Source organism: Scyliorhinus canicula, chromosome 18 (assembly GCF_902713615.1).
Source record: "Scyliorhinus canicula chromosome 18, sScyCan1.1, whole genome shotgun sequence".
NCBI lineage: Eukaryota > Metazoa > Chordata > Chondrichthyes > Carcharhiniformes > Scyliorhinidae > Scyliorhinus > Scyliorhinus canicula.
This window is the reverse complement of record NC_052163.1, coordinates 64,110,170-64,124,950: the sequence shown is the minus strand read 5'-3', so window position 1 is coordinate 64,124,950 and position 14,781 is coordinate 64,110,170. Positions and strand designations below refer to the sequence as shown.

The following is a 14,781-nucleotide window of genomic DNA, read 5'->3' as shown; positions in this document are numbered from 1 at the left end:
TTTCTTCTCTAGTAGCCCAGAGATGGATCCTGTTAGGATGGAGGGACTCGGAGCCTGCAAAGCCAGGGGTCTGGGTGAGCGACCTTATGGATTTCCTTAGTCTTGAGAAAATTAAATTCGCCTTAGGGATCAATGGAAGGGTTCGCCCGGAGATGAAAACCATTCATTGACTTCTTCCAGGACAGTTAAGTCAGCAGGGGGAGTGGGGGGATGGGGGCGTGTAGGGTTAACAATACAAAATGCAGGCAGAGAAGGTGGGGTGTATGGTAGGGAGGATGGGTTGCGGTTGTTGGCTATTTATTGAGTTATGCTGTGTTCTCCTGTTTGTTATCTGTTGGTTATCTTTTTTATCTTGGTTGTGGTTTTATCTGATGTTTATTTATAAATGCCTTAATAAAAATATATATATTTTTTCAATCTTGAAAGTCGAGGGCCCGCTTACTATTAAAAGGATTATTTTATGTCTGTCATCCCCTTCTATACTGTTGGCATGGAAGATGTAGTGCATGCGTTTGGCATACTGGGGCCAGTCCACATCTGCATCACAAGTCTCGAGCTTCTCATACAAGGGCTTTTTCAGGTTTTTCTTTTGATTTGTTACTTATCGGGGAGTTTTGAAAAAGCTGCCCAGAATCTCGTGCTTATTCCTTGTTGCCAATGTAATAATTCCCGCAAGCGTGGAATGAAAGGCCAAACTGGTTTATTTTAAACTGAAAATAGCGTCTTTACCACGGCACATTAAACATACGTCTCGGCCCAAAACCATCAGGAATTCCCGTTCCGGGTCTGGGAGCTACATTTAAAACTTCCCTCCAATGAGCTCCAGCTGGCCGGGCCTCTGCCCACCCACCACGGGACCTCGTATTCTACGGAGCCCGTAGAGAGCTCAGTCAGCAATCCCCCGTTGTCCTCATGGGGGTTATCACACCAATATATATGACTACCCCAACCCTCCCTCTCACATTTCCACGAGATGACGTACCGTGTCCAACAGTTCACAGCTGAAAAATATGGATGAAGCACAGCCCTTTCCATTAGACTCAGAATCCAGCCGAGGTTTCAATTCCTCCTCAGCACTAACTTCCAGTAAAGTTCACGGCCTGTGCCCTCAATTGTTAATCAACCCATTCTGAGAACTTGGTGGAGTCAAGATTGTGGTTAGCACTATTGCATCACAGCTCCAGTGTCCCAGGTTCGATTCCCGGCTTGGGTCACTGTCTGTGCGGAGTCTGCACATCCTCCTTGTGTCTGCGTGGGTTTCCTCCGGGTGCTCCGGTTTCCTCCCACAATCCAAAGATGTGCAGGTTAGGTGGATTGGCCATGCTACATAGCCCGTAGTGTCCAAAATGCCCTAAGCGTTGGGTGGGGTTGCTGGCTTATGGGGATAGAGTGGAGGTGTGGACTTGGGTAGGGTGCTCTTTCCAAGAGCTCGTGCAGACTTAATGGGCCGAATGGCCTCCTTCTGCATTGTAAATTCTATGATTCTATGATACAGAATGGAGGAAGGAAGAAGATGGAATAGAGAGGGCGACGCTAAAATAGAGAAAACAAAAATGCTTTTTAAGCATGTAGAGTTGCTGAATGTTCATGCTCTGAGATCACTTTCCAACATAGAGGAGTTTAGAAGCACAGCCCCTGACTCATCCCTTGACCTCCTCCAACCCCAGTCCGTTGTGGACCCCTCAGACCCTCAGCTACACAGATCTGCCTCTTTGTTAAAATTACCTCTTGTCCTTCCAGAATCTTCTGAATTTATCATGGCACCGAAGCCCCGGACTATTGGCTCAGGGGCGGTAATTTTTTTATTTCCTGAGCCAGATGTCATGAGGCCAAGTCCAGCTTTAAAGCTCCACTCACAATATTATGAGAAATGAAGAAGGCCATTTGGCCCATCCTTTTTTAAAATGTTAATAATGGGTTTTATACATGATATACTTACAAATGTATACACAGAGACACAAAATAAAACAGAAGTATATTAAAAAAACAAAGAAAAATTTCATAACACATATTGTAAGGGGGGGGGGGGGGCTTTCTCCCCCTCTTCTTTTTTTTAATACAAAACAAGCAAATCAAAACTGGGTGGAAGGGGCAACAACCACAACACGCCGTCTGTCGTTCTTTCTTCCTGTTCTTTCTTTCTCTCTTTCGGGTTGCTGTGCTTGTGGCTGTTGTCATTTCCTGCGCTCACCCCCCAAGTTTGTGTTCCCTCCTCTTTCCTCTCTCCTGGCTCCCTCTGTTGACCTCCTTCCCTCGTCCTCCCTCCCTCCCTGCCCCCCCCCCCACCCCTCTCCCCTTCCCTACCCCCTTCTCCCACCCTCCCCATCTTCCTAAGCACCTCCTTCTTCTCTGCTACTCCCCTTTCTTTCCTGCTGGGTTTGTCTACTCCCTCTTGCTCCCCCCCCCCCCCCAACCCCCCACCTCCCCGGACCTACCTCCAGGGCCGGCTCAAGGCACCGGCAACTCGGGCTGTCGCCCGGGGCACCATGTGCTAGGGGGCGCCAGACTCGGGTCCCGCGCATGCGCAGTTGGGCCGGCGCCAACCAGCGCATGCGCGGTGGCCGCACTCCCCCAGTGTGGCCGCACTCCCCCAGGGCGGGCCCCCCCCCGGTCCGTCCCCTCGGTCCGCCCCCCCGCTCGGTCCGCTCCCCCCCCCGCCTCGGGTCCGTCCCCCCGCCCCCCCCCTCGGGTCCGCCCACCCCGACCCCCCCTCGGGTCCGCCCCCCCGCCCCGCTCCCCCCCCCTCGGGTCCGCTCCCCCCGCCCTCCCCTCCGGTCCCCCCCCCGGGTCCGCCCCCCCTCGGCCCCGCCCCCCCTCGTCCCCGCCCCCCCTCCTCGGCCCCCCTCGGCCCCCCCCTCGGCCCCCCCCCCCTCGGCCCCGCCCTCCTCTCGGCCCCCCCCCCAGGGCGCCGAAGTTCAGCTTGCCCGGGGCGCCAGCAACCCTAGGGCCGGCGCTGCCTACCTCCCTCCCCTCTCTTCTATCATATCCTGGCTACTTTCCCCTGGCTCTTGGCTACTTGTTTATTTGTTCGTTGGCCACAAACAGGTCCCAGAACAGTCGGGTGAATGGCTCCCATGTTTTGAGGCAGCCATCTTCCGGCTCTCAGACGGCAAATTTGATTTTCTCCATTTGGCGAAATTCCAATAGGTTGGCAGCCAGTCTGCAGCTTTAGGTGGTGCTGCTACCACCAGCAGAGAAGGGTTCTACTGCAGGCGATCAGGGAGGCAAAGTCAAGGGTGTCCATCCTCCTCATCATGAAGAGTTCTGGCTGATCTGATACCCTGAAGATCACCACTTTCGGCCATGGCTCCACCCTCATCCCCACCACTTTGGACATTGCCTCGAAGAAGGCTGTCCAGTACCCAGCAAGCTGGGACAAGACCAGAACATGTGGGAAAGGTTGGCCGGGCCTCCTTGGCACCGTTCACATCTGCCATTCGGCCTATCTTAATCCATCCATCCAGAGCGTTGGTATTGTTGCATACAGTGACTTCTTACATTGCTGCTTTCACTGGACCGCTGGTAAGACATGTTGTCTGCGTGTCCAACATCAGATTCCCAAAGCTTCAGGGGTGTCATCAAAGCATCCCTGGAATGGTCAAAAATTCCTATCAGTTCATGGGAAGACCTGGCCTCTGACCGACGAAAATGGAGAAGGTTCAGTCAGGAAGGCACCAAACACATTAGGAGGCTTCATCGGGAACATGCAGAGGAATATTCAAGGCAACTTCTAAACACCTCATTGACCTAACCCTTCAAGCACCATCTGCCACACATGTGACAGTGTCTGCAGATTGTGCATTGTACTCATCAGTTATCCCAAAGGACCCATCGGACATGATGCCTCCACAAGGTGGACATGGAAAGGATATTCCCTCATATGGGTGAGTCCAGAACTAGGGGTCACTGTTTTCAAATTAGGGTTCACCTTTATAGGACAGAAATGAGGTGAATTTCTGTTCTCTCAAAGGACTGTGCGACTTTGGAAATCACTGTCCCAGAAGACTGAAGCAGGGTCACTGAATATTTTTAAGGCAGGGGTAGATAGATTCTTGTTCAGCAAGGGAACCAAATGTTATTAGGAGTAGATGGGAATGTTTAATTTGAAACATGGACCATGATCTGATTGAATGGTGGAGCAGGTGCAAAGGGCCAAATGGCCTACGTATGTACGTATGAACCAGACTAGAAGTAAGTCATCCTTGACCCAGAGTGATAGCCTAAGAAAAATGTCCATCTGGAAGTTTATTCCACACATTGATCCCTCACAATCACATTGCGCCAGCTGTGATCCAGTTCGTATCACTCAAGTTGTGGGTTCAGGGGCAGCATGGTGGCGCAGTGGTCCCAGGTTCGATCCCGGCTCTGAGTCACTATCCATGTGGAGTTTGCACATTCTCCCTGTGTTTGCGCTGTTTTCTCCCCCACAACGCAAAGATGTGCAGGGTAGGTGGATTGGCCATGCTAAATTGTCCCTGAATTGGAAAAAATGAATTGGGTATTCTAAATGTTAAAAAAAAGTTGTGGGTTCAAGTCCCACTCCAGACACTTGAGCACAAAATCCAGTTGCTGCCCTGTCAGAATGCTGGTCTATTGGATGATACGTTTAATCAAAGCACATCTGTCCAGTCACAATGTTAAAGATTTCATAGCAATATCTTGCAGAAGAGCATGGGTCATCTCTCCAGTGTTCAGGCCAATATTTATCCCTCAACCAACATCATTAAAAGGCAGATGATTGAATCTTTTCAGATTGCTGCTTGTGGGACCTTGCTGTGCTCAGATTGCTGCTATGTTTCCTACATTACAACAGCGACTACAGTTGAAAAATATTTCACTGCACATCAAGTGCTTTGGGCCATCCTGAGGATGTGAAGGTGCTATGGAAATGCAAGTTCTTTCTTTGCAGTGATCATTCTGACTTTGGGCGACAGCATAAAATGGGTGATATCTGATTTCTTGTCGTTTATATCTGATTTTCATTTTTAGAAGTCATTGGAAATTTATGTTAAGAAAACCGGTGGGTGCAATAGCACCCACTTTACATGTCGCCCAATATTAAGACTACTGCCATATGTGAAGAAAATCGTTCTCATATCTGTCCCAAAGTGACCAAAGGGGCTGTTTAGCACAGGGCTAAATCGCTGTCTTTGAAAGCAGACTAAGGCAGGCCAGCAGTACGGTTCAATTCCCATACCAACCTCCCCGAACAGGTGCCGGAATGTGGCTTTTCACAGTAACTTCATTTGAAGCCTACTTGTGACAATAAGCGATTTTCATTTCATTTCATCACCTGTCCAACCCTCAGTATCGGAGCGTGAATGGTTATTAAGGAAGCATGAATTCTGTAAAGTGTTTGATAGATAGGGGGCCTTTCTGTACTGACCTGGAAACACACAGCCAGCAGGACTTGAAGGGTTAAGGCACACCTGTGGGAAAGGATTGTGGCTCCTCCCAAAGGTGTGACAATTCCTGCAATGTTCCAGTGACGACATTATCAGCCTCTGTCAGAGAGAATGTGCAGCAAGCTGCAAGCACTAACATTCAAAAAGATCCTGTCTTATTGACTGCTAACAATCGACAAAGCAAGTGTTTTTTTTCTCCAAAAGCTGAGCTCTAACATTTCATTTGAATAAATCAGCGTGAAGACCATTGCTGGGAAAGGTGGGACTGACGCTGCAAGTCTCTCTGTGTCTGGAGGAGTCCAGGGGACCAGATGCCAGGACTTTTACAGAAAGGCTGGCAGTTGACCTTCCTGAACTGGCTGCGTGGGCCGGTCCTCGATCTGCAGCCCGAGGAAGGGCCGGGGCCAGAGGTGTACGAGCAGCATGTGCTTCAGCAAAAGAGGTGAGCGCAGCGTCCGAGTGTGAGGCGGTAATCGCAGGCTGTGCAGGTTAATAATAATAATCTTTATTAGTGTCACAATTACATTAACATTGCAATGAAGTTACTGTGAAAAGTTCCTAGTCGCTACACTCCAGCGCCTGTTCGGGTACACTGCAGGAGAATTCAGAATGTCCAATTCACCTAACAAGCACGTCTTTGGGGACTTGTGAGAGGAAACCGGAGCACCCGGAGGAATCCCACGCAGACACGGGGAAAACATGCAGACTCCGTACAGACAGTGGCCCAAGCCAGGAATCGAACCTGGCACCCTGGCGCTAGGAAGAAACAATACTAACTACTGTGTACTGTGCTGCCATGTGCTACTGTGCCATCCTAATTGAGTGTGCCCCACTTGTTGTCGGAACCACTTCCTGTATCCCCAACACCACTGTCAGGCAAATCAGTTTGCGAGTGATTTGGCATGGTGGCACAATGCGGCAGCAAGGTGGCACAGTAGTTAGTACTGCTGCCTCACAGCGCCATGGGCCTGGTTTTGAATCCTACATTGGATGACTGTGTGGAGTTTGCAAGTTCTCCCCGCGTCTGCCTGGGTTTTCTCCAGGTGCTCCAGTTTCCTCCCACAGTCCAACGATGTGCAGATTAGGTGGATTGACCTTGCTAAATTTCCCCTTAGTATCCAAAGGCTAATTGGGTTACAGGGGTAGGTCGGGGGATTAGGCCTAGGTGGGACACTCTTCCGGAAGGTCGGTGCAGACGTGATGGACTGAATGGCCTCCTTCTGCACTGAGGGGAATCTATGATTCGATGATTCTATGAGACGCCGTTCAGCAGGAGCCTGCACGAGACAGTCCAAAATCAATCGAGGGCCCAGAGTAAAACGGGAAATAAATAAAGGGAAAAAAATTGAGGGAGAAAATAGAAAATGTTGTATCGTGAATTATCTGAGGCAAAGGCACCCAGGTGGCACCAATCGGATGATCTGGCATGGACACCAACCATATTCCATTTCCCGGTGATCCCGAGAGTGGAACTTTGCAATGTTTGGGACCCGGAAGTCAGACTGTGAAATTAGCTCCTTGAAATTCAATGGCATAGTGTCACATTCCTCATCTGCTAGTTTAAGGAATTATGACTCCAGCTGTCTAGGGCCAGAGCTCTGCTCAACGCACCCACCTCCCTACACCTCCCTCCTCATTTATGACCCTTCTTAAAACCTACCTTTAAAACTTGAAGTTATGGGGCTGAGTTGTCCAGTCCCCCAGCCTCGTGCTTCTCGGCGCCGCTCCGTTTGCTGGCTCCGGGATTCTCTCTTCTCGCCACTTGTCAATGGGATTTGCCATTGAAGCCACCCCAGGGTGCCGGGAAACCCCCAGGGGATGGGGGGGTGGGCGACGGGGAGGGGGAGTGCTCCCAACGGGAAACGAGAATTCCAATGGCCGCTGATTTCCAGCCATAGTCTTCCGCCTTTAGACGCTTGACGGGATTCAGTGTCAAATTCTTAACTGATGGACAATCTGCAAAGCAATTACGTTAAAGGTGAGGTGCTGGTTTAGCACAGTGGGTTAAATAACTGGCTTGTAAAGCAGAACAAGGCAGCAGCGCGGGTTCAATTCCCGTACCGGCCTGCCCAAACAGGCGCCGGAATGTGGCGACTAGGCGCTTTTCACAGTAACTTCATTGAAGCCTACTTGTGACAAATAAGTGATTACTATTATTATAATTTGTTGCTGCTGGTATGAACATTTTATACCTTCATACGCTAATATTGCATGGCATGATGGGCACTCTGGCATTGCTGTTGCCTTGCAGGCTAGCTCAGTCCCTCAGGGAAGGAACAGCCTCACCGAAAGCAGTCATCACCACAGATGTGGAGATGCCGGCGTTGGACTGGGGTGAGCACAGTAAGAAGTCTCACAACACCAGGTTAAAGTCCAACAGGTTTGTTTCAAACACGAGCTTTCGGAGCGCAGCTCCTACCATTCACCTGAGGAAGGAGCTGCGCTCCGAAAGCTCGTGATTGAAACAAACCTGTTGGACTTTAACCTGGTGTTGTAAGACTTCTTACTGTGCTCACCACAGATGCCACTGTTGCCACCACTGTAGCCCACATACACAGTGCTGTCGGTTGTTGCTGAAGCTAAGGTCGTCCTTTCTCACTTTATCTGACCCCCCCAGCCAGCTTAGAGTCCAGTGAGTGACAAATGCCCAGGTAGAAGGAGCTGGAATGATCCATCCAAGAGTATCTTCTGGCCCTTTGACCTCTGTGATCAATGAGTTTGGCACAATAAGCTGCGTGTACATAAGTGAAATTAAAAGCTGGAATACCGTATTGTGTATCCATGTCTATTGCGCGCGTGCCCCCAAATGTAAGTCCATTTATTCTGTGGCAGAACCTGATCAACTTACCGTGCATATCCAGCGGTTCATATGAGCATAAATTAAATGGAAGGTTACAGACTGATTGAAAGAATTTGGTGTCATTTTATCTGGTCGCCTCATTTTAGGAAGGATGTGGAAGCTTTGGAAAAGGTGCAAAGGAGATTTACCAAGATGTTGCCTGGAATGGAGAGTAGGTCTTGCGTGGAAAGGTTGAGGGTGCTACGCCTTTTCTCATTAGAACGGAGAAGGATGAGGGGAGACTTGATAGAGGTTTATAAGATGATCAGGGGAATAGATAGAGTATCTATCGGGCCTCACGGTAGCATGGTGGTTAGCATCAATGCTTCACAGCTCCAGGGTCCCAGGTTCGATTCCCGGCTGGGTCACTGTCTGTGTGGAGTCTGCACGTCCTCCCTGTGTGTGCGTGGGTTTCCTCCGGGTGCTCCGGTTTCCTCCCACAGTCCAAAGGTGTGCGGGTTAGGTGGATTGGCCATGCTAAATTGCCTGTAGTGTAAGGTTAATGGGGGGATTGTTGGGTTACGGGTATACGGGTTACGTGGGTTTAAAGTAGGGTGATCATTGTTCGGCACAACATCGAGGGCCGAAGGGCCTGTTCTGTGCTGTACTGTTCTATGTTCTATGTTCTAGTAGACAGTCAGAGACTTTTTCCCCGGGTGAAACAAACAATTACAAGGGGACATGAATTTAAGGTGAATGGTGGAAGATATCGGGGGGATGTCAGAGGTAGGTTCTTTACCCAGAGAGTAGTGGGGGCATGGAATGCACTGCCTGTGGAAGTAGTTGAGTTGGAAACATTAGGGATGTTCAAGTGGCTATTGGATAGGTACATAGAACATAGAACATAGAACGATACAGCGCAGTACAGGTTCTTCGGCCCACGATGTTGCACCGACATGGGAAGTCAAAAACTAAAGGCCATCTAACCTACACTATGCCATTATCATCCATATGCTTATCCAATAAACTTTTAAATGCCCTCAATGTTGGCGAGGTTACTACTGTTGCAGGTAGGGCATTCCACGGCCTCACCACTCTTTGCGTAGAAAACCTACCTCTGACCTCTGTCCTATATCTATTACCCCTCAATTTAAGGCTATGTCCCCTCGTGCTAGCCACCTCCATCCGCGGGAGATTACGGTATAATGATGGGGTGTAGACTAATTTGTTCTTAATCTAGGACAAACGTTCGGCACAACATCGTGGGCCGAAGGGCCTGTTCTGTGCTGTATTTTTCTATGTAACGACCTTGCAGTCCATCTCAGAAATGGGAGTGTACTATTCCAGAATTGTCACTCGGTGTCAGCACTGTACATCCTGAGCTCAGGAATAATGAAAGCTGCAGAATACACAGGCTAAACAATCAATTTCCTACTTGAGAATTTAAACTGTTAATTCTTGTTACAAACTATATATCTGTCATAATATCTGCTTTATTTTTGAACAGAGTAGAGCTCCCTCTACATTGTCACCATCAAACACTCCCAGAACAGGTTCAGCACGGGGTTAGATACAAGGTAAAGCTCCCTCTACACTGTCTCCATCAAACACTCCCAGAACAGGTACAGCACGGGCTGAGATACAAGGTAAAGCTCCCTCTACACTGTCCCCATCAAACACTCCCAGGACAGGTACAGCACGGAGTTAGATACAGAGTAAAGCTCCCTCTACATTGTCACCATCAAACACTCCCAGAACAGGTACAGCATGGGGTCAGATACAGAGTAATGCTCCCTCTACACTGTGTGGCTGGCTCCGCCCAGTAGGTTGAGCATAAATATGTGTGCTCTCCGTACAGCAGCCATTTTGTCAGCTGCTGTAGGAGGCCACACATCTCTGTGTAATAAAGCCTGAATTACATTCTACTCTCATCTCATCGTAATTGATAGTGCATCAATTTATTGCGCAGAGATTTTTAGAGATGGACTCCACATCAAGTCGGATCACCTGCAGCTGCATCCTCAAGCAGATACCGCCAAAAAATACTTCGAACATTGGATAGCCTGTTTTGAAGCATACATCGGGTCTGCGCCAGACCCAATCCCAGAAGCACAGAAGCTCCAGATTCTGTACACGTGGCTGAGCGCCAACGTCTTCCCCCTCGTCCAGGACGCGCCTACGTACGCAGAGGCCATGGCGCTACTGAAGGAGAATTACGCTCAGCAGACCAACAAGATCTACGCCAGGCATATTCTGTCCACATGGCACCAACTTCCCGGTGAGTCTGTGGAAGATTTCTGGCATGCCCTGCTCGCCCCAGTGAGAGACTGTGACTGCCAGGCCGTTTCGGCCACTGAACACTCGAACCAGCTGATGAGAGACGCGTTTGTTACGGGCATAGGGTCTGACTACATTCGCCAGCGCCTCTTAGAAGGGGCCACGCTTGACCTTGCGGCGACCAAAAAACTAGCGCTCTCGCTCACAGGTCGCCTCACACAATGTACAGGCCTATGCCCCGACCGTGCGGCCCACCCCACTGTGCACCACCCCACTGATGGCCACTCCATCATGGACCCCATCAGCAACAGCCCCCAGCCAACCCCACGCCTGCGCCGCTTGGCAGCCAACCAACCCCGGGGGACCCAAATGCTACTTCTGTGGACAGTCAAAACACCCCCGGCAGTGCTGCCCGGCACGGAGCGCACTCTGCAAGGCCTGTGGTAAAAAATGACACCTCACTGCAGTGTGTTAGGCCCACTCAATTGCCGCTATTGTCCCGGCACCCCCCACGTGCGGCCAGTGGGCGCCGCCATCTTCCGCTCCTCAGACCACGTGCGGCCGTCACAATTGACCAGTCTCGACCACACAACCTCGCGACCGCTTAGACAAAGGTGAAGGTCGACGGGCACGAGATCTCCTGCCTTCTGGACTCCGGAAGCACTGAGAGCTTCATCCACCCCAATACGGTAAGGTGCAGCTCCTTCGTGGCACACCCCGCTAACCAGAGAATCTCCCTGGCCTCCAGATCCCACTCCATGGCGATCAGGGCATACTGCATCGCCACCCTCACCATCCAGGGCGTGGAGTTCAGCGGCTTCCGGCTCTACATCCTCCCCAACCTCTGCACTGCCTTGCTACTCAGCCTGGACTTCCAGTGCAAACTCCAGAGCCTAACCCTGAAATGTGGCGGGCATGTTTCAGGGTAACCCCTGAAATGTAGACCACCCCTTACCGTTTGCGGCCTCGTGACCCTTAAAGTCGACCCGCCTTTCCTTTTTGCAAACCTAACCCCGGATTGCAAACCCGTCGCCACCAGAAGCAGATGGTGCTGCACCCAGAACAGGACCTTCATCAGGTCTGAAGTCCAGCGGCTGCTGCGGGAAGGTATTATCGAGACCAGCAACAGCCCCTGGGGAGCCCAAGTGGTAGTGGTGAAAACCGGGGAGAAAAACAGGATGGTCATTGACTACAGTCAGACCATCAATCGGTACACGCAGCTTGATGCGTACCCCATCCCTCGCATATCTGATATGGTCAATCAGATTGCACAGTACCGGGTCGGGTCTTCTCGACAGTGGACCGGAAATCTGCCTACCACCAGCTCCCCATCCGTAAGGTGGACCGCCCATACACTGCAGTTTGAAGCAAACGGCTGCCTTTACCACTTTCTTAGGGTTACCTTCGGCGTCACTAACGGGGTCTCAGCCTTCCAACGGGAGATGAACCGAATGGTTGACCGGTACGGGCTGCGGGCCACTTTCTGTACCTGGACAATGTCACCATCTGCGGCCACGACCAGCAGGAACACAACTCTAACCTTTCCAAATTTCTCCACACCGCCACTCTCCTCAACCTCACATATAACAAGGAGAAGTGCGTGTTTGGCACGGACCAGTTAGCCATCCTCAGCTATGTGGTCCAGAACGGAGTTCTAGGGCTCGATCCTGATCGCATGCGCCCCCTCATGGAACTCCCCCTCCCCCACTGCCCCAACGCCCTTAAACAATGCCTGGGGTTCTTTTCGTATTACGCCCAGTGGGTCCCAAACTATGCGGACAAAGCCCGGCCACTCATTCAATCCACCGTTTTGCCACTGACGGCCGAAGCTCACCAGGCCTTCAACCGGATCAAGGCCGACATCGCCAAGGCCGCGATGCACGCGGTGAACGAGACGCTTCCCTTCCAAGTCGAGAGCGATGCATCAGACGTCGCTCTGGCCGCCACCCCCAACCAGGCAGGCAGGCCCGTGGCATTCTTTTCCCGCACCCTCCATGCCTCCGAAATTCGGCGCTCCTTCGTCGAAAAGGAGGCCCAAGCCATTGTTGAAGCTGTGCGGCATTGGAGGCATTACCTGGCCGGCAGGAGATTCACTCTCCTCACTGACCAACGGTTGGTTGCCTTCATGTTTAATAACACACAGCGGGGCAAGATCAAAAACGATAAAATCTTGAGGTGGAGGATCGAGCTCTCCACCTACAATTACGAGATTTTGTATCGCCCTGGTAAGCTCAACGAGCCCCCCGATGCCCTACATGTGCCAGCGCACAAGTGGACCGACTCCGGACCCTGCTCGATAATCTCTGTCACCCAGGAGTCACCCGTTTGTACCACTTCATTAAGGCCCGCAATCTGCCCTACTCCATCGAGGAAGTCAGGGCGATCACCAAAGACTGCCAGATCTGCGCGGAGTGTAAACCGCACTACTACCGGCCAGACCATGCGCGTCTGGTGAAGGCCTCCCACCACTTTGAATGCCTCAGAGTGGATTTAAAAGGGCCCCTCCCCTCCACCGACCGCAACACGGAATTCCTCAGTGTGGTCGACGAATATTCCTGATTCTCCTTTGCTGTCCCATGCCCCGATATGACGTCTGCCACCGTCATCAAAGCCCTCAACACCATCTTCCCCTGTTTGATTTCCCTGCCTATGTCCACAGCTACCGGTGATCCTCATTTATGAGCGATGAGCTGCGCCAGTTCCTGATCAACAAGGGCATTGCCTCAAGGAGGACGACCAGCTACAACCCCAGGGGAAATGGGCAGGTGGAGCGGGAGAATGGGATGGTCTGGAGGGCTGTCCAGCTGGCCCTACAGTCCAGAAATCTCCCGGCCTCCCGCTGGCAGGAGGTCCTCCCCGACGCACTTCACTCCATTCGGTCGCTCCTGTGCACCGCGACTAAGAAAACCTCCCATGAACGTCTCTTTGCCTTCCCCAGGAAGTCCACCTCCGGGGTTTCACTCCCAACGTGGCTTGCAGCTCCGGGACCCGTTCTCCTCCGTAAACACGTGCGACTCCACAAGGCGGACCCGTTGGTTGAGAGGGTACAGCTGCTCCACGCCAACCCGCAGTACCCTTACATAGCATACCCCGACGGACGCCAAGACACAGTCTCCCTCAGGGACATGGCGCCAGCTGGGTCCCCACACATCCCCCCCTCTGCCCCGGTGCCACACTCCTTCCCCCCCAGCGCAGCCCACCGCAGCCCCCACTCCAGGACAATCCATCTTGCCCTTGCTCCCACCCAGGGATGAAGAGGATTTCGACAGGCTCCCGGAGTCACCGAAGATCAAGCCGCCGCCTGAGTCGCCGCCAGCACTGCAGCACTCTCGACGACAGATCAAGGCCCCGGACCGCCTAAATTTGTAATATTCTCTGCGATTTTTAAAAGCAACTTGTCAGTATATAGTTGTCCACCACCCCCGCTGGACTCATTTTTAACAGGGGGTGAATGTGGTAGTCACCACTGATGTATTATACTGGATATGTATGGGTTTTACGGTAAGGCCCCTGTACTATAGGTACGGGGGTAGATCCCTGCCGGCTGGCTCGGCCCAGTAGGCGGAGTATAAATATGTGTACTTCCTGTACAGCAGCCATTTTGTCAGCTGCTGTAGGAGGACACACATCTCTGTGTAATAAAGCCTCGATTACATTCTACTCTCGTCTCATCGTAATTGATAGTGCGTCACACTGTCCCCATCCAGCAGTCCCAGAACAGGTACAGCACGGGGTTAGTTGCAGAGTAAAGCTCCCTCCACATTGTCACCATCCAGCAGTCCCAGAACAGGTACAGCACGGGGTTAGTTGCAGAGTAAAGCTCCCTCCACATTGTCACCATCCAGCATTCCCAGGGCAGATACAGCGTGGGATTAGATGTAGGTTTGTATCCATCAAACAGTCTGACAGCACAGAAACACTGAAAGGATTGAACACAGACAGCTGGAGCTGGTTGTTGTCAACATATATTAATAGATTCCCGCTTACTCTCAACAGGATCAATCAATCACCTCTCCTTCTTGCTGCCAAAGAAAATAAAGATCGGGATATTTTTAAAATTGCTCAATGTCCATCATTTAACCTTTTGGATACAGGTGAGAAGGATTTATCTTTTAATCTACTCCACATGATGCCCATATTTCTGTTGTCCCAATTTGTGGTCCGGTTTTGACTAATGTAGGAACTGTCAATGTGGGGGTTTCGAATGGAATAGAATCACAGAATTTACAGTGTAGAAGGAGGCCATTCGGCCCAAGGCGTTTGCACCGGCCCTTGTAAAGAGCACTTACTTAAGCCCACACCTCCACCCTATCCCTGTAA

General features: G+C 51.3%; 1 protein-coding gene across 1 annotated transcript in view; it reads left to right on the top strand.

The window, feature by feature from the left end:
- Positions 1-14,781, top strand: part of LOC119953719 (transient receptor potential cation channel subfamily V member 6-like) — a gene marked incomplete at its 5' end in the record, with an annotated part of 155,606 nt that overhangs the window by 72,547 nt on the left and 68,278 nt on the right. The window contains one exon of the mRNA XM_038778267.1: positions 14,458-14,555. Within this exon, the coding sequence (XP_038634195.1) occupies positions 14,458-14,555 (98 nt within the window). The remainder of the gene's footprint in view (positions 1-14,457; positions 14,556-14,781) is intronic.